At 41.1% G+C, this 20,771-nt stretch overlaps 1 protein-coding gene across 1 annotated transcript in view; it reads right to left on the reverse strand.

Annotated features, from left to right (window-relative positions):
• Positions 1–18,842, reverse strand: part of LOC102306442 (metabotropic glutamate receptor 7) — a 74,237-nt gene extending 55,395 nt beyond the window's left edge. Inside the window, exons 1-2 of the mRNA XM_005931792.3 lie at positions 18,615–18,842; positions 17,155–18,484 (exon numbers count right to left, since the gene is read on the reverse strand). Of these exons, the coding sequence (XP_005931854.1) occupies positions 17,155–17,658 (504 nt within the window). The 5' untranslated portion in view covers positions 17,659–18,484; positions 18,615–18,842. The remainder of the gene's footprint in view (positions 1–17,154; positions 18,485–18,614) is intronic.
• Between the last annotated feature and the right edge of the window lie 1,929 nt (positions 18,843–20,771).

Genomic DNA, 20,771 nt, shown 5'->3' on the forward strand with positions numbered 1-20,771 from the left:
AGGCTAGGTATGACTCACAAATCAGATATTTGACCAGGAGAGCCACACAGTAGAGTAAAGCTGAGGCGTGGGAGGAAAGTGTGGATAGCTCACAAAGGGAACCTGACCGACCTCCATCTTTCCATCTGGTAAACAGACTGCTATTTCAACTGTATCGGTATTTCAAAGAAATAATAATTTTCCAACACCAAATAGCTGCCTATAAGCCTCATCAGAGAAGAGTGTGTATTGAGCAGAAGCTCAGCATCTATGCAGTGCATCGTAAAGGTGTAGTGTGTTTGTTGCTGCTACAAACACATGTCACAAATAGAGCCTAGTGAGTTCAGGATCCTGCCTTTCATGCTAGCATGACAGTCGAGCTTTTATCCTGTCACTCATGAGAGTTATTTTGTACAGATACAGTATCTCTTCAAGTCATTCCGTAAAGCTTCTTTTGACTTAGGATTCAGACAAAGCAAGGCCCTGCAGAGAACAATGCAGTTCAACAGAACAGCCTTGATCATCGAGGCTGTGCTGTGCGCTTTCTTCAGGTGTGACAGAATAAAACACAGCCTGCAGGTTTATGACTAAGTGTTATCAAATGTATTCCTCTAAATCCACGGGATCTCACATTACAGTTGGCTGTATTGATTTTTCCCAGCTGTAAAGTGCACTGGACGCAGTTTCGTTTTTTTTCCTCTGTGTTCTTTATAGCCTGCATGCTGACTACATTTCTTCGGCTGGAAAAATAGGAAATCTCAATAATGCTGAAATTTACATGTCGTTATTCCTCATGTGACACATCTGAATACAAATGTCCATATTTGTGCTTTGGGAATTATGGGTGTGCGACACACGTCGACACCCCTGCTCGGCCTCATTGCTTCGTCCAGTCCTAATATCGCTCTGACATATTTTTCACCAAAGAGCGAGCATAGGTTCATGTTTTTCCCACCTCCACCTGGAGCATGCTGGGTCTGACACATTCATTGTCAGTCGTGCACCTGCAACACTCTGACCTGCATCCCAATGAATCCCTCTGTACTCCCCCCCACCTTCTCTCCCTATGTAGCTCTCTCTTCAGACTCGACAGAGCATCATCACCAGGCCCATTTCTCCCCTAATAGTGCAGACAATGCGGGTGAGCCTCCTCGATCTTATCGTCCCTGTCTGCTCACAAAGAATTTTTTAGCAGGGCCATATAATTACAGACTGATCCCAGGCGTGGAAAATATCACAGCTATCCTATTCCTTGTGTTAGTGCTTCTGAGCTCTTATTTGATGCCATGCACTTGAGACATATGTACTGGTTTGGAAGGCGCACAGAACATTTTCATAAGCAGTTATCTGCTTGCTTGGCATTGCCTGCAGTGCTGCCTTGAACCTCTCCCAGAGTTGAGATTGTAGTATATTATCTGCAACACCTGCATTCACAACACACACACACCAAATTCCCTGTCAGCCCTCGTGGATCTGCATGTTGAGAGTAGTTGAAAGAGCATGGAGATGAATGCACTTTCCTCACACAGGTGAGTTAAAACAGAGGTAATGTCCACACACCGTGCTGTGCATTGTGGTAACTGTAGCGGTTACAGACTGTCTGCAGTCACAGTGTGTAGTGTAATTTCTACGGCGCTGAGATCCTCGTGTTACAAGAAATAGGCAGACTTAGCTGCTTAAACTGCCACTCAGTAAGATATTCACAGTCATCGACCACGGCTTTATAAAATTTGCATAACAACAATGAAAATTCAAATCTATAAAAAGGCAATAAAAATGTACAAACACGAGAATTGTAGTTAAATTGAAATGAAAAACAAATGAGGGGATAGACGAACAAACAAATACCGAAACGGATAAACAATTAAAATAGAGCTGCATGAAAACAAAAGTGAACAAAAACTAGAAACTGTCGAGTATAAAGCCCATAATAAAAGTGATTTAAAAGGCAACTGGGTTTCCCCCCCCCCCCCACTTTTTTAAGTCTTCACTGTAGAGGTTTTTACTGCCCTTATTACTTTGGGTTTAGCTGCACACCAAGACCTTCCACCCGGGCCTTTATGTACAAAATCTTAACAGGGATTTCCAGACTAACTGGCCCTCACATTAACTGTCTTTCACACGAGGCATTTTATTGGTAGAACTTGTTGGTGGATGTACACTGCCCCGGGAGGTTCAGTTCAGGTCAATAAAGTCTCTTCTCTCCAGCGGTTTCTGGGTCCTCACGGCAAAAGCCCATTCACCTTTCTTCTTCTGTCTAGACAGGGGTCAGCCAGAATAGCCTCAAGATCTCAGCTTACGTGACTCATGAGAAAATAAAAGCTCTGCTGGGAGGCAGACAACAGCAATATGCTTTCAATGTGACTGAGCTGTCAATAAATTACTATCTTTAAGTCTTGTAAGAAAGTGAGTTGATGCCATTGTTAGGGATGCATATTCTAAAAATGCTACACAATACACAACACCATTAGAGGTTACCAAATTGATACAAAATTCTAAAAAATGAGGACTACTTTTGATATCCTTCTGCGTTTTTTGCTTTAAAATTTTCTCCTTTCAGGCTGGTTTTTGCGGTGCTTCTGTCATGGTTTTATAAATCTATGCCCACCCAAAGATTGGGTAATCCACCACTCTGGTCAAGACTGAAATATGTCGATTTCCATTAGATAGGTTGCAGTGATATCTTGCACACATCACGTCCAAAGGTTGAATCCAATACCTCTGGTGATTGCGTTACTTTTTTTTTCTAGGCCCACCAGCAGACTGAGTTTTGCTATTTTTGATGAAATGTCTCAAAAACAAATGGCAGGATTGTCATTAGATTCAGCACACATGCTTCATGACCCGCTAAAGACAATTTATAATCACTTAGTTGATCCATGACTTTTTCCTCCAGCGCTGGCATCCAGTTAACATTTTACTGTAATTTACCCACTACTAATTACATCAGAATGAACCACAGCTTTACTCTGTGTTTAATGCTAATTGAAGAGATGGTTAACATAGTAAGTACAGGCTCCAGAGACTCTAGCACAGCTTTGGGCACTAAGTCTTGTTGTATATTTGTCTGTTTTTCTGCTTAATCTTAAATTTTATTTTGCTAACTACACCTGACTAAATGTAAGCATTTACAAAGTCCCTTTTCCTTCACCCAACACTTCAAATGATGTTTTGTTTTAAAATTCAAAAATGTATTTTTCTACCATTACAGGTACACAATCATTTCTGAACATGACATTGGGATACTCTTGAAAGTTGCCCTAGTTGTTTGTAATCCATCACAGTGAACAACATCAACACATCCATCTTCTGAAGCATTTATCCAGTTTGGGGTTGCGCTAGCTGGTATTGGAGAAGAAGATGAGTGAACCCTCTATCTAGACCTGTGGCCAATTTAAATGCAGATATTTGACAGTATCAGAATTATGCAGGGAGGAAATACTGAGGGAGGAAGCTAGATCATTCAAGGAAAGTCATGCAGGCATGGGAAAACATGCAAATATTAAAACTCTATACAGAAAGGCCCTCGGTCAACCAGAAGGTTCAAACCAGGAACCTTCATTCTGTAGTGCTAATCGCTGCCACAACAATGACGAACATGTTGTAATCACTTGTTTGGATTAAATTATTATGATATCAAATGTTAATAAAAAGAAATGTTTTGATCCATCTATTCCACATAAATGAGTCTTTAAAATAACTACACCACTGCTAATACCGAGGCCACTATTACTGGTATATATTTATCATTAGGAAAGATCATGAAATTTATATTGGCTGAACAATGGTGTGAAAAACATTTGCTCTGACTTCTTTCTTCTTCTTTTTTTTTACACTGCATTTATTTGTCACTCTTATATGTTTCAGATCATCAAACACATTTAACAACAAAGACAACAAGAGGAAATACAAAATACAGTTTTTAAACGCTGATTTAATTTATTAATAGAAAAAAGATATCCAAACCTACCTGGCCCTGTGTGAAAAATTTAATTGCCCCCTAAATCTATTAACTGGTTGTGCTACCTTTGCCAGCAAGAACTGTAATCAAGAATTTGAGAAAATTTGCAATGTGTCTCTGGCCCACATTCCACTCCAAGACTGTTTTAATTGAGCCACATTGGAGGGTTTTTGTGAATCAACAACCTCCTGAAGGTCATGCCAAAGCATCTAAACTGGATTTAAGCCTGGATTTGACTAGGCCACTCCAAAAACCTTCAAATCCACAGAAAATGTTCTCCAAAAGTCTTAAGGATCATCATCCTTGTGTTCTTTTTTGTCAGCAGTGGGTTTCGCCTTGGAACCATACTGCTACTACTGCCCCACTCACACATATGTGTTTGTCATCTAGAAAATCAAAGTACAAGAAATCCCTGCAGATTTAACGTACCTCAACCTCAGCCTTAACCAGATCATTTTTCACATAGTGTTAGTTTTGAATAGCTTTTTCCTTTAATACATGAAATCATAACTTCAGAACTCCATTTTGTATTTAATTTTGGTTATCTTTGTCTAATATGATTTTTTTTTGATGATCTGAAACTTGTACACCCATCCACCATTCTCTTCTGCTTACCCTTGTCAGAGTCATGGGGTAGAAACATGTAAGTCTGACAATTATGCAAAAAGAAAAAAAAGAAATCAAGAATGGGGGAAATAGTTTTTCACAGCACTGTAGATTCTGCAATATACTCTGATGAGAACAACCCTTTGTTCAATCATGACCAGACGGCCCTGAGGCTCTCTGTTCTGCTTTGTGCTCCGGGTGTCATGCATCACTGAGGACATCTGACCTGCCAGTCATGTCAGCAACACACTAGAATCCCTGCACAAGCAGAACAATGGACAATAGTTCATTCAGTGAGCCCAAGAAGCTTTTTCCAGTGATCTATTGAAAACCTGCCAATAGTGGAAGAACTGGACACGGTCTTTCACGCAAAGCTATTCTGTGTAAACAGACTCCATTCGAAGTGAGATCACGATTCATCAAAGCGAGTGTCTCAACTAATGGACCGAGAAAATTTATGTGCGATGTGTTTTTGTGACATGAACATTTCACATAACTTCTACTCGCAGTGTAAGAAGGCTACACGCTGTCATGTAGTTCAGAGCCGGAATCAAAGATGCGCAACAGACGCCAGATCAGACAATTAACCCCAGACAAGTTAACCAGCCGAAACAGGAACGAGTCCTGCCAAATACAATGAAACTGTCACACATCACTACTGAAAGGTTATCTTTATTTTCAACACGAGCGCGAACATGCATCTCTCCCAGAACAGCTCATGTGGATCTCAAGCCTGCTAATAACACAATCTGTCAAACGAGCTGAAATATCACAAACAAAAAAACTTGAACGTATAAAAGATCTAAAAAGCTGAATATTGAGCTTTTTGGCTCACTGATCATTCAAAATACAATATGTATGAAGTCTTGATGTATTTTTGTACAAATTTCATATGCGTTTCATAAAGACGGATTTTCTATATATATATATATTTTTGTGTTTTCAGTAACTTTTAAAGACTCAGACATTAATCCAAATCCCTATATAAAAATGATGACAGGGTTCAGAGACAGAAAATTCCTCTATAGCGGTATTAGTGAAGCTAAACACATGAATACGGCATTGAAGAAAGACAGGATTATGTGAATTGCACATGGCCTAAATGTAAAGTGTTAACATTATAGTAGAAGGACACCTCAAAACGATGGTGGTTAACTTGGGTGCTCCGTAACCTTTTTTTGCATGGTTTCTCCAAATAAAAAAAGGTGTGATGTGTTTCCAACTGTGCACAGGAGCTGGAAAATTGAGCATTACTGCCACCCAAAAAACCCCCACACACACATGTATTTGTCATCTAGGAATTCATTAAATTAAAGTACAAGAACTCCCTGCAGATATACAGTACCTCAATCTTAGCCATAACTAGAACATGCCTAAACTCAGCCCCCATCCCAACCAGCAGTTAACCTCGTGGTAAACCACACATCAAGAATTATGTGAAGACTCAGCCAGCAAGTCATTAAAATTCAAATGAGCTCTGCTACCGATAACCACAAACTGTAATGATCTGCCAAAGAAAGCGCCCATCTAGCTTTTAACGAGAAGCTCATGTTAGTGACAGTGTGGAAGGATGTAAAAATTAATGGCACCCTCCCTCAGCACAGCATGTAGCTAGGTGCATGCTTCCTTCAGATGGCAGGTCTAGAAAGCAGAGCACAAAAAGTACAGCTTCTAAATAAAAGTGCTAACATCAGGTCTAGGAAGTTTTCTGGAAGGAGATCCAGCTTTTTTAAAAACAGCTTTTTACAGTGGATATCTCAAAAACTGGGCATCTCATATCAAAACATTTTACATAGATGAATAGCACTCCAGGCCAGAGAAAAGTCAAAAATTGATTTTAAGGTGAGCTGTCCCTTTAATGTGAATGAATATAGGCATTTCAGTAGCAACAAACACACTTAATACAAGCAGACATAGATACTAAAACATAAGCTGCCAGGCATATAGTGCACAAGCTGTAATACTAACTCTGAAATACAGTGTGGTTAGATTTCTTCGGTACTAAATACATTTTTCACAATTAGCCTCATAAACGAAAGAGTGGCGAGAATAGTCTTTGACAAGATGATGCATCGTACACAAAAGCTGGAGCAAATTTATGCTGGCATGTATCGTATTTCATTGGACTTAAACTTCCAGGTAGTGAGCACATGACGCCTCTATGCATAATCCATTGTTGCTATTGATCCACCAAGCCTCATTAAGGGTAACATGTAAGTGCTTCAGCACTGATAAGGCAGTTAAAAAACACTATATTCGGTCATCAATAGCTTCTGTCCAGGAGACAATTGCAGTTTAAGCATCCTCTATTTGAAGGCAAAGAGCTTCCATAATTTGTAAAATGTCAATGGTGATTGAGGTCTTCCCCCAAATCAATGTACCTGTCAAAAACGGGCGTTTCAGAGAGCCCTTGAAATCCCACAGGATTTGCATGTGAAAACAGTAATCCAGTCAACTGATTTTTTATGTATGCTGGCTGCTGAGGCACAGTATACTTTTCAAGCTCAAAAGAACAGAGGACACAAACACGTTCAAACAGCACTCACACTCCACTGCATAGCCAGCAGAGAGAAGGAAAGAAAGAGAAAGAGAGGGAAGAGGGAAAAAAACATTCACCAAACATTATCTCGAGGGAAATACACACAAAATGAAATTGAAGCTAATGAAACTCTGGAGTTCCGCTCTTATATTTTCACATGTAAAATCAACAGGTATTTTAGCTTAACTACCTGGGGCCCATGCTGCACTCTAATAATTTAGTCCCCCAATAAAGGCCACAGCGTGCTGGCTGATATAATGGCTATACCGTATATTACAGCATGTTGTCTGAATGAATGTTTTGATGCACCCCGAGGCCCTGCTGTAATAACACAACTGAAGGACAAGGAATGAATCCCAGTGACAGTTTATTATGTACGCTGTGAAGAAGAGAATACTGGACCTCGACATCTCTGATACAAAGAGCAAACATGCTCATACACTCACTGGACACTTTGTTAGGTACACCTTTGTTAGCACTGAGTTGGACCCTGTGTTTTGCCTTCAGAACTGCTTTAATTCTTCATGGCACAGATGCAACAAGATGCTGGATACATTCCTCAGAGATTTTTTTCAGATACTGACCTGATAGCATCACACAGTTGCTGCAGATTTGTCGGGTGCACATCCACGATGTAAATTTACCATATCCCAACGGAGACTTGTTGACTGTGGAAGCCATTTAAGTTTTGCGACACAGCATGTTTTCCTCTTGCTTATCACAAGATGGATACACTGTGGTCGGCAACAATACCCAGGTAACCTGTGCTGTTTAAACAATGCTTAATTGGTACTAAGGGGCCCAAAGTGTGCCAAGATAATATCCCACACACCAGCACACCACCACCCACACCCTGATCTGCCAAATATAAGGTAGGATAGCTCTGTGCTTTCACGTTTTAATGCCATATTCTGACCCCGCTATCCAATCATCGCAGCAGAAATCGAGACCCATCAGTCCGGACAATATTTTTCCAATCTACTACCGTCTAAGTTTGGTGAGCACATTCAAATGATATCCCCAGTTTCCTGTTTTCAGGTGACAGGAGTGGCACTTGGTGTGGTCTTCTGCTGCCTTCAAGGTTTGATGTGTGTTTAGAGATGCCTCAGTTGTAACAAGTGGTTGAGTTACTGTTGCCTTTCTGTCAGCTCAAAGAAGTGTAGCCATTCTCCACTGCCCTCTGGCATCAGCAAGACATTTTCGTCCAGAGAACTGCCACTCACTGGATATTTTCTCTGCTTTGGACCATTCTCTGTGTGAGAAAATCCCAGCAGATCAGCAGTTTCCAAAAATAATCAGATAGACCTGTCCGGCGCCAACAATCATGCCACGTTCAAAGTCATTTAAATCACCTTTCTTTCCTATTTTGTTGCTCAATTTAAACTTCAGCATGTCATCTTGACCACGCTTGCATGCCTAAATTTGCTAAATTGAGTTTTGCGTTAATGAGCAGTTGAACAAATGTATCTAACAACAATGACCGGTGAATGTAAACATTAAAACAGGCATATTCAAATAAAATTGTATACATGCAGTACTCATGTATACAATTTATTTACTCAACTTTTTCATACAACTTTATTGTTAAATGTTTACACTTTAAATTTACACTTTACACACAAAAAGACCCTTTACTGTGTACATTTTTGTTATTATGCCAGATTTTTAAAAAAGTAATTAAAAGTTGTTCTACTTAAATTAATCACAAATTAATGCCTCAGGATAATTATCCGATATTTGTCATAAGTAAAAGGATCATACAAACTGCACTCATTCTGATTAGTAAATTATGAAGGTATTTCGAATCACAGTCCAAGTACATTTTGCTGATAATGCTTATATGCTTTTACTTCAATAAGAAATCTGGACTATACAATCATTTGTTGCACTGCAGCAGTTTTCTTTTTTTGTATTAGTTCAACTAAAATAAAGGTTCTGACTAATTAACACATAGAAGCGGAAGACATATTAATTATGGTAGTGACTGCATTAAACATTGAAATATACTAATTATACCTTTTAAAAATCATCAAAAACAAACATCTCTTCTCACAAGCAAATGCAAATCTGGGGCACATTAAATTAAAGAGGAAACTAAGAAAATATACACACTGCAGCAGAAGGGCCATTGTGTTTTCTCTTTCCTCTCTCGCAGTCCTAACTGCCGTGTGGCGTGCCTCTACTTCTTGCCGCTCTTCAGCGGCATGCCAACATCAGAGCCCTCACACGGGTGTGCAGTCTATGCAGAGCCTCGTGCCACCAGCCTCCAGGGACGGCAAGACAGACATGTGAACAGTGCATCTCCTGTCACTTTTAAGTTTAAGTCACGCTGCAGGAAGTGTATTAAGTGTATTGTTTTATTAACCCTCAACCAAATGAAGTGTGTGATGGAGACTTCAAAACAACAGTGACGATCAGATCTGTCAGTCAGCAGGCCGAGCCACCATTTTGGTCTCTAATTATTTAATTTTGTTGTTGTTTTTATCTGTCAGGTGGAAATTTTTGTGCAGAAAATCTTGGTCTCTAGAGGATGACTGGTGTTCTCAACACTTGTTTACCTCCTGCTGCACCCTTAGCCAAACACTCCTTGTTTTCAGACCTTTTAACCATTTGTTGTAACGCTTCACTTTACTCTCCATTAAAATGAAAAAGCAAAACGTTCTCACTGTTGAATGATTTCTTACATAAAACACACACATACAGAACTCAGGTTCATTTCCATCAACCTCAGCTAGATTTAAGTTCTAAATGGCAACGTGTATTTGTTAGCGAACATGCTAACATTAGCATACTGAAATATTTGCTAACATTTCGTACACTACTTATGAGCATAATGTGTTTGTAAGTAGATTTAAGAGGCTTTTACTATTATTTTCATCTATTTACAGACATTACTTCACTTTTGGATGTCCACAGGAACGTGCTAATAAATGCATTACTACACATAGCTGCATATTTACATTTTAGCATGTTCTGACCATTTACTAATGTTTCTATACTGCTCATAAATGTTAATAAGGACAACAAAAGTAATGTCTTCCTCTTTTTTCCTCCTGTTTTCACCGTTTTCCTGAAAAAAGGATATATTTCATGTGTTGAAAGCAAGTGATAAGAACATAAGAGAACAAATAACACAATCCAGGTCTGAGAGGACCACACGGCACACCCTTTTGAAGAAGCACACGCTCTCACAGACAGCACTAAAAGCAGCCTTTTAACAGTTCCACTTAATTCATTTACTAGGATTGAGACAGGTGCCGGATAAAATACAGATCATATTTAAAAAGCAAATTTCATTCAGATATCCTGTGCTTAGCCTTACAGCACTTAAGTCCACTGTAGCTAAGTGGTCCAGCCTCTTAGCTGTACTGTTGTAGTTTGCTGTAGTTTGTTCCTTCGTGCAAACGAAACTACAATGAGGTCTCTGATAAGTCTTTTCAGCCCGTGCTGGATCATTTTCTGCTGAGGCAATGGGGACAATTTTTCCTTTTGGAGGGATGAGTGAGAGGCCGGCCTGCAGCCAGCGGAGACCTCCTCATGCTTTTCCACTCATCCCCGTAAGGAGATTGGACGTAATGGGGTTTCCTCTTCCATGGCTCCTTCTGCTCACCAGATAAACTGCAGCAAACTTCCAACAAAGTCTTAGCGCTATTCTTGTCACATTTTACAGTCATTCCAACAATAACTTTTGACGGAATATGGTTGTGACCTCATTGTGAGCGGCGCTAAGCTTTTAAGCAGGTGGCCTCGTCCCCGCCCTCCAGGGCAGTGGAATAAAATAGGGGAAACAGCCCCTCTGGGGAAGTCAAACTGCAGCAATTGTCAAGAAGAGACCCAAAAACCCATGTAGAAATGAGGGATGGCGCCTCATTAAAGACACCATATCAACATTTTCCAGCTATAAATGGAATCACAATGCAATAAACAAGCTGCATTATGATTGAAAACAAAGAACGGAATAAAAATGTACTGGCTGTGTTTTCATTGAGAAACATTTATTCATGTAGCAAGCTATTATGTAGCTTAATAATAGGGTGCAGCATCCCCCCCAGGCCTGCAGGGAATGACCAAGACCTTGATATAAGGGCGTGGATGGTTTTTCATATTCTCCCTGTGGCAGTCTACTGACCTAATGGCCTTATGTCAACAGAAATGACAACTAGTCTAACAGGGATATTTTATTCATTTTATTAATATTGCATTACTTGCTCGCCATGTGTTGTGTTTGGGTGTGTGAATATATATCTGGTCTGCTCAACGGCACTCCTTCACAACATTGCTTGAACTAAAAAGAGAGGAAGGAAGGAAATTTCAAAAGACATCGTCATTAGGCATCGTCTGTCTCGGCGGTTGTCTGTGTAGATCTGAACCCAGGATTTGGCGGACTCTTTGATGCATTTTCCTTGAGTACAGTTCATTATCTGAAAACATTTTGTAAACACTGCAATATGTGTGCAAAAAAATCCAATTTTCACATCAAATCCATGCACATTTATTGCTTAACAAGATCAGCGGTTCTCAGTCCCGCTGAAATCCTCTCGGAACAGATAACATTGTTTGAGGATGCACCAAGAAAGGTGAGATACATTTGCTTCTCGTCGTATATTGATCTTCCTGTCTTTCTCACTTCGTCCAGAGTTCAACACGTTTGAACTCTGGCCTGGGAAATGGCAAGTCCCGCCAATATCCAGCCAATTTAAAAGAGCCGGTGGAATTGACCTCTTCTTAAGTAAGTATTGATTGTCTGAATCCTTGTTTGTATAACTGTATGCTTAGGAAGGTTCTTCCTGGATGGCAGGGATGCAAGTACAAAAAACTATGGTATATAGAAACTGATAAAAAATGGTGTATATTTGTCAAATTCTGGAAACTCTTGCTAGCCTATTAATGATGTTGATACCTGCAGCCTGTACTTGTATCCCTGCCCGCATTATTTCCTGGATTTCATGCGTTTTAACACAGAGTGTGAGCAAATTTCACCTTGCCAATTCGGGTTTAAACTGCCCATAAGTCAGCACTTGATTAAACGACTGGAATGGAAACCAGCAGGGCTCTCAGTCTCAACTAGAAGTGAATGTCACTGAACTATAGACAATGCATTCAGAATCATAAATTAAAGTGTAACAGATTCATTTCAAGTTCAACAGCATCTCTCTGCATATGTTCATTTTGGTTTTTTGGTTTTGTTTTTATATTTTTTCTTCTTACAGCTCTAAAATAAGTATACTATCTAATGTTGCCATAACAACAAAACCATAGAACTTGTAAAATCAGCCACCACCGCAACATGTCACTTGTTTTTAAGTTAATCACATAAAGCTATTAGCCCCAGTCTTCACGTGCATGGCAGCATTATTACAACGTTTCTCTCTCAAGTATTACACTTTGTTAAAGCAATGTTTATATTTAGAATGGCCTGGATCTCAGATAGTGCTTTTCTACAACACGTCTCAAATCCACTTCACACACACACACTTTATTCTGTGTCTAAGTAATCATTCGGCATGCAGACTGGAGCAGCCAGGGATCGAACCCCCATCTGTCCGCTCAGCAGAAAGCCTGCTCTACATCTTGAGCCACAGCCACCTGCAATTTAGGATCATCACCCTATTTTAAATGTGACTAAATCCACAGATGATGTGTCATCACATCTCATCTATACATAGAAGCATGTTCACATCCTTATTTTAATCTAAAGGTCGTGTACCCAAATAGAATGAATAAGATGTCTTTTCTGTCCTAAAATATGCTTCTTTTGTTTGTTTACTTTTGCACACACAGTGGTGCAGCGGTTAGCACTATCACCCCCGGCACAAATTTTCTGAGTTTGAATCCACCAGCAGGCTGAGGGTTTTCTGTGTGGAATTTCCTCCCACGGTCACACTTCTTAGACTTATTGGTGAGTATAAATTGGCTGTGTATCTAAGTGAATCGCTATCAGCCTCTACATGATAGACTGGTGACCTGTCCAGAGTCTACCATGGTGGATAATCAGGAAAAATTGATGTTTGCATGCTGCCTGCATTAAATTAACATCGCACGGTGATTTTCTTTCTATTTGAGAGTACCTGTGTGGCTTAGGTTCACTAAACCACACAGGTACATTTTGTGATCTCATAATCTAATATTCAGTAATTCCCTTTTTCTTTTGTGGATAAGTCACGACTGCAAAGAAGGGTGGATATAATTGGATGGGTTTGATGGCTTATTAAAGTCATCCATATACAGTCGAGTTTTCAATTTCCATCTGCATGCTAAATCCCACTGATTTCTCAAAAGAGAACATTTGGAAATATCTAACCTATTTATCTCATCTCTCGTATACAGTACAAATTCTGCTTGTTTTTAATGCTGTTAAAAACATTTTTCATTTTATTTTTGGCACAGCTGGCTTTCTTTTTATAGTCAGTAGTCAAATGTGCACTACTAAAACTTCATTCACCGTCCTCTTCAGTAACAAATCCAACTCTGTTGTTTGTGATCTTAAAAACGTTTACTTATGAGTTAAATGCTGAACCTTAGTTGAGAAAGAACTGTCAAGTTAGGAAATTAATTTTCTTTTTTTATCCACGTTTCAAGCACTTGTTATAAAGTTAAAATGTACTGAGTTGGCTTTCTATGTCAAACTCTGAATAAAAGCCAATTAGTAAGTGATGGAGAGGAAATACAAAAGCCGAAGCCACTGGTGTGGATCATTAGATATCCACAAGACAGCTGTGTTTCCATCCCTTCAGCATTGGTAATAGGCCAATTTGTGGGCATATATGTGCATATCTACTCATATGCTGGCTACTTAACATACCAACGGTGTCTTTTATCGTATGGCTGAATGCAGTACTAGGGATGTGACTAATGGACCTGAGCTGCTGCAAGCATCCACGTACAAATGGCAACCGTTACCATGTTTAGAAAACTAGATATATTAAACCTGTGCCATCCGATGTCACTTTTAGAGCTTTCTCCAAAACACACACACACACAGCTCCTTCATATTCCTTTGGTGTCCGTCTTTACCATTGTCAGCTAAATAGATCACACTGCAAGGCTTCAATCTCCTTCAAATCAGTCACAGTGATGATTCTGTGAAAAAAAGGGGGGAGATAAAAAGCCGACCGGAGCCTGTCAGGGCTATGAGAGCAGAGGACGTCAATGCCTCACTTAGACAGCCAGTCTGAAGGGGCCGGTTCCCCAGACGAAGAGGACAAGACGGAGTTCACCTGCATTCAATACAAAGTTTTGCCACCGCCTTTGGGAGAAGAGATGCGACGGAGCATAGCAGGCTGCAATCCCTGATGTAAATGTCATCAGGATCAAAATCAATTTCATGATTCATTCAAGAGGCCAGAACTTTAAAACGTACAAAGTTACCTGTTATTATTTTTTTTAAATTAACAACAGCGTCATCTTCCCACCTCTGCTCGCGTTTACAGAGTAAGGACTCGACGATTTTCCGCACACATGCAAACAATTCAAAAGTTTGGCTGATTGATTTTTTTTCCTCCTGTGGCATTGTTGCTTCTCATTTCCAACACAGCATGAAAGGCACTGAAATAAAAACATCTTAGCAGCAAATCGGCCTCACCATGGCAACAGTATTGATCACCTCTCCTGGGTCCTCAGAAAAATCTATCCCTCATGTCAATTTCCCAGCACTAACAGTTCAGCAGCTACTCACGTCTTGAATAGACAGGCATGATATTTAGAATCTAGTAATAAAACCTACAATCATTATTTAGCTTCCCTGATGATTCATTTATCGCAGGAGTGAGATACAAAATGACCTGATGATTTTCACTGAGAACAATGCGGGGAATCGGTTGTCACTATTCACAGTCTTGAAGCATAAAGATTACACTAGGATTTCTTGATTATGGAGCTCAACCAATAATGAGGTCTAATTGAAATTGACTAAGAGAAGAAACTGAACGCTTTGTAGAGAGTCCGTCTGACTGAGGTCTGGTCTTTTTGATATGAATCCCCCCCATTTGCTGGTTTAATTACATCTGAATGGGGGTTTCTCAGGCATTTGATGTTTTTCACAAGACTCACTGAGTAGTATATAGATTTTATTTCAAAGCAGCCTCAGAAACTTAAAGTTACTGCCACCTACCAAACAAACACAGTGTGACTAATGCAAGTAAGTGGGTATCTATTGATTATATTGTATCGTGTGGCCTCAAATTTAATTTGTTATCCATAATACCATTGCTTCTGGTTCCACTGAAAACATAAGTGTGCTCAGAGGCAAAAAAGTTTAAAGGAGGACTGAATCTAACTTCTCAAGGTATTTGGATTTAAGTGCGCCGAAGAAATATGCCTTTTTTTTCCAGCACTTTGAGGAAATGAGAACAAATGCAAAGTGATGGATGGGTCTGCATGACAACTGCTGTCAATCCACAAGCTTGATTACAACACCTGAGCTTCAGCAACACCACGCCTACACTCTGACAGCTTGACACTTGCAGACGTGTTGGTACACCTGGTGTGAGGAGGAGAGAATAAAGAGAATTAGGGACTAATCTGGCTTCCCTTTAAACCTTCTCAGTTTCACAAATGCATAGGTTTTCATGTTACAGAGCTTGCACGAAACTGAGGAACTCTTGCAACCCTCGCGCCGTGCAACAAAATAACAAGTGCAGTTATGCTTCAAAGCGTAACTGCAGGGTTTTGAAGATCTTGTAATAATAAAAATTTAATTTATTAAGTGAGCCTACAAAGAGAGAACAGGAACTAAAGCTAGGCTGAAGGTTGTGGTGTTGTGGTGGGGACAATCAGTCCGGCAAAAGGAACCACAAACCCTGGATATAAAAAATGAATATATACATATATATATATACACAAATGCGTGGCATGTGTAAGTGTCTGTAGAGTAGAAAGGGAAGACGACTGGGTGGGGGTTAAAAGCTTGTTAAGTACTCTGACGGTCTTACAGATGCAATTAACCAGCTACTTACACAATTTGTCGAACTGAGCTGGAACAAAAACAATGACTGACAAGACTCTGAGTTACAATCTGCAACCACAAATCATTAGCACCAACACTGCATGCAGCTCCTCCCCAGTTTAAACGCCACTTTAAACTTGCACAGGAAAAACTGTACAGAATTATGCAAAAGCATGCACATGTTTTTTCGAGTAATTAAATACTTTGCTATGTAGATGTGTTTTAAATAATTAATCTTTCTGTACTGGTGCCTTGCTGCATTTCCCATTTCACTGCAGCACCAGCAGTAGGCCAACATCATCAGTTGACTCTCAGCCAACAGAAATAGAGACGTTTTCCTATATGCTCAAGCTATGCCATTAGGAAATTAGTCTTGTGAATTCCTTTCATTTACTTGCAGCCATCAAGCTCAATCAGGCTGCAAAGCGATGGAAACAAGCTTATTTTGCAGAAGGGAAGCCACCCCCTTCCCCCGTAGGTAAAAGCTAAAGGAAACTCAAGCATAACTCAATGCTTTCAGGTTCAAAACAATTCATAAAACCGCCTGCAGTCTGACGTACAAGAGGTTCATATAATCATGTGCAATCATATGAAACAGGCCTTTTATTCTCAGGAGGGGGTTGTTGAGTTTGGGTGTGATTGTGTCAGGCTGTCAGTGCCCACTCATCCAGACTCCGGAGTGAGACTGGAACAGACGGGAGCTGTTCTTTCAGCACCACCGGGGACAAGCAACAGCACTCTCAGCTGTCTCATCCACACAGTCTAGTGGATTGAAAAACCACCCAAACTCACTTCACCTTCCTTTTGTGCCCCATGTTTTAAGATGGAGAGAGGCATCAGTGAGAACACATCGAATCCAATACCACCATCTGAAAATAGATTCTTGCTCATGATGGATTCTCTCTCTCTATTTTTTTTTTTTTTTTTTGGTGTCCTTTCTCAGACACAGTTTTCAGCTGTTTCACTTTTGCTGTCCTTTCAAGCTGCTTTTGAGCGACAAAAAAGTCTGTTTACCCCTCTCTAAAGCGCATTATTACCTCCAAATTCAACAAACTTCTGCTGCAATAGTGGGAAAAAATGCGATTATCTTAAAGCCACAAAACTAGTGCACACGCTCAGACTTGCCTGGAAGAGGCGTAGGATGTTGGCAACCATAATCGATACTGAACTCGCCGAAGCTCCGATGACTCCCACCACTTTTTCAGGCTTGACAAACACCGGTGGGTCCCCGTTAGTGCACCGCACGTCGGAGGTGTCCTTCGTGATCAGCGCTTGCACGAAAGTTAACGATTGCTCCAGCGCATAAGTATCCCTCGAACAAGTGTCCAGCACCCGTGCGCCTAAGGTGATGTTGGGTAAGAGTTGCTCGTCCTGGTTAATTTGGTCCAAAGCGTACATCATGGCCTCAAGCCGCTGGATGCCGTTCTCTTTTTTGAGGTCCCCGCACGGCGCACCATCGATTCCTCTGGCATGCACCGGGAAGAGTCCGCCGAGGGTCAGGTGTCCCTCAGTCCGTATCGAATGGGGTGCATAAGTCTCCTGAGGCAGCGCGAAATCTATCACAGTCCTCATAAGCCAAAACACCCTCCATATAAAGCTCAGCTTCACGCGTACACCGGGACAAGCCATGATCAACTTTTAGGAAGGAAGAAGCCTGCGATCCGACGATGATGAGACCAGAAGAGGCTAAGAAGTTTGCTAAAACGAACCCATTCTTGTCACCAGGGAGGAGATTCAACAAGCTGGGCTGAGGAACCAAGGGGCAGCAGAAGACTCAGGCGAACTGCGCCCATCGTTTTACAGCCAGGAGTGAGCGGTTAAGCTTGTTGAATAGTGAAGCCCCTAACGGAAATTTAGCGCTCTCAGGAAGGGAGGCTACATCCATTAGTTAGAGAGAATATCACTGAAAGGAGACGAAAACCCGCAGCAAATTATCTGGCCTAATTTTGTCCATTTATACTAAATCCAAAGAGCGAATAGAAACATAATGAAACCGCTGCGAGGAACTGGCATATCTTCACAACCCAAAGCCCGGAATTTAAGTATCGTGTAGTAGGAATTATCGCTTTAAATCAATACTTCTTAGGACCGGCAGAAGTGGGTGACATTCTCCTTCCCCAGAACAACTCCACGGGAGCGCAGGAATGGCTCGCTCGGCTGTGGTGTTTGTCTCCCAGGGGTGCATATCATCTCCACAGTCTCCAAAGGAGGGGAGGGAATGACGGAGGGAGGGAATGAGGGGGGGTGGGTTAAAAGAAAAAGGAAAAAAACGGTTAGTGTGAACGCAAACGTGCGTTCATTAAGCAGTGGACTAAGAAAAACCAGCTAATTAAATCCCCGGCTCTTTCTCAGTCTCCGCAACCGGTCGCCTTTATACAAAATGAATGAGTCACAGCGAGGGATTCACTGTGTGCGCCGAGTTTTCAGCCCCCTTTCGACGCGAGACGTCATTCAGCTGGCAGCAAAAAAGAAAAAGGAAAAGGAGAAAAAAGATTAGCATCACTTTGTGGAAAGGTTTCCAGGAAGTTAGCACTCGCTATCTTCAGACAGAAGAGAAGGTAAACAAGGCAAACAAATGCACTTACAGACTTGAATAATAAGACAATTGTTCCTCTGAGTGCCTTTCAGTGGCTGCATCTCAGCATTATAATCTCTGTCTCCCTACTTCCTCTTCCTCCGTTATCCCCCTGAAACACACACACACACACACACACACACATAGACACAAAAGTGTTTTTCCCCCCCTCTTTTCTTTTGATGTTGACGGTGGCAGGCATGGAACAGAGATCTGTGGCATTATGAAAACACAGAAGAGCTGCAGGTATGAAGGGCTTCACCCGCCGACTAAAAAGTGGCTTTCCTGAAATAGTTTTGGATTCATTACTGATGCACCTTTAAAACGGAGCAGAGAGGGAGGTATGGGAGGGAGAGAGAGCATAGCAGACACGTTTGGAGGGGTCCAGGCTGGTCTCCAAGGCAACCCTTCTTCAGAAGACTCCTGATTCATCCTGTGCAACCCTCCTGCCCCCACAAATACACGCACATCACCCCCCCCCCCCCCCCCCCCCCCCGCCCCCTTACCACACACACACATCATCATCATCATCCTGGATAAAGATACTGGTCCACAGACTGGTGAAAATTGCCCACACCTTTAGGAGAACGGAGGCCTCACATCTTCCTAACAAAACTCTATCATCACCAAACTATTTAATTGCACAGATGGTACTTTTACAAACAAGAAGATTATGATAATTTGCTTTTGTGGGCATGCATTAGCCAGGGACTCACTTGGCAATTTGAGGCATTAATTAAAAAGGTAGTTTCTGCTTTGCATTCAAAGTAAATCGCACATTCAAAATAACAACAATAATCATTGTAGTCTCTGCTAATGAGTACATGTTCAGTGGGTTACGCGGAGAGAAGGGGAGCGAGAGAAGAGGTGCCCGCTGAGCACTCTGTTAATACATAATTCATGCATAAGCCTTCATTTTCAAGTAACCTTAGAAACTGACCACTCGCCAGCCAACACACATGCAGCAACAGCATCCACATTGTTGGTGGAAAAGTAAAGTACAGTGGCACTCTGGGAAACAGGAAACAGGAAGTGGATTACAGGATAAGTCCCTTAAGTTGGTTTATCATTGAATAATAAGCAGCCTCAGAGAGTTGTTTTATCGTGAAAATGATTATGAGGCATGGAATCCCATTTTATGAACGTGTTCATTCCATTAGTTTCTGTTCAATTAAAAGATTAGAAAAGGCGATGTAGTTCTAATTGAAACATGTCCTATTGACATTACAGGCTTGGATGGACAAATTTCTAATTAATTAAGTTGAGATTAATTCGAGCCTAATCCGGCCATGTAGTGTATTTATCTTCATTAGCCACGCTGAGTACATGAATATCTTTCAACAGGCAACTCGTGCATGTCCAATGTAGTTTTGGGTGTACATACTGTACACTGGGGCCAAAATTCATGAGATGCACTAAAAATACATTTAAGGAAACTGTGTGGGAACTGCAGGGAACAGACTGCTGAGGAGAGAAACCAGGGATGTGAGAGGGGAGGGAGGCAGATGGCCACCTCCACAGTGAGCACACTGAGACAGACAGGAAGGCAGGACTGGAAAAATGCAGCAACAGCCTTTACAAATGACACCCGGAGAGACTGGTGTCGCAACGCACGACACTAATTCCCCAGCTCGGACTCGGCGGTGAGACTCCCACTTACACTGTCAATGGAAAGGTTACTTTTGAAAAATGGGGCCCTCACCGTGATTTAATTCACTGACTAACCCCAGGAAGAGGGGCCTTTTCCCCGGGGAGGCTGTGTGATTTAGACTGAGATTACACTTTGGTTTGGATCCTTTCTTTCTCTCCCCTTCCTCGCTTTTATACAGACAAAGAGTCACGTGTCTGCGCACTCAAACAAATTCCATTTCACTTTCATCATGGGATGAAGTAGGAAGCAAGAAGAAAGAGGAATGAGAGGTTTATGTTTAATACACAGCTGACCAAAAAACCAAATAGAGTCATAGTTTTCACATGGCAGGGGCGCACAATATTTAACAGGCATCCTGCCAGATAAATTATGGTCTCCTTTGAAAAAGCCAGAGCTTTTGTTTCAAGCATTCAATAACTTGTCTGCTCGATATGGTCTTTTTCAAGTCAATTACAGGGGCTGGCACTGTGTGCTCCTCTAAAGAACGACGAATCCAAGAACAATAAAAAGTCAACA

The sequence above is a fragment of the Haplochromis burtoni genome, unplaced genomic scaffold (assembly GCF_018398535.1).
Source record: "Haplochromis burtoni strain Fernald_Lab_line unplaced genomic scaffold, NCSU_Asbu1 Contig_146, whole genome shotgun sequence".
Lineage (NCBI taxonomy): Eukaryota > Metazoa > Chordata > Actinopteri > Cichliformes > Cichlidae > Haplochromis > Haplochromis burtoni.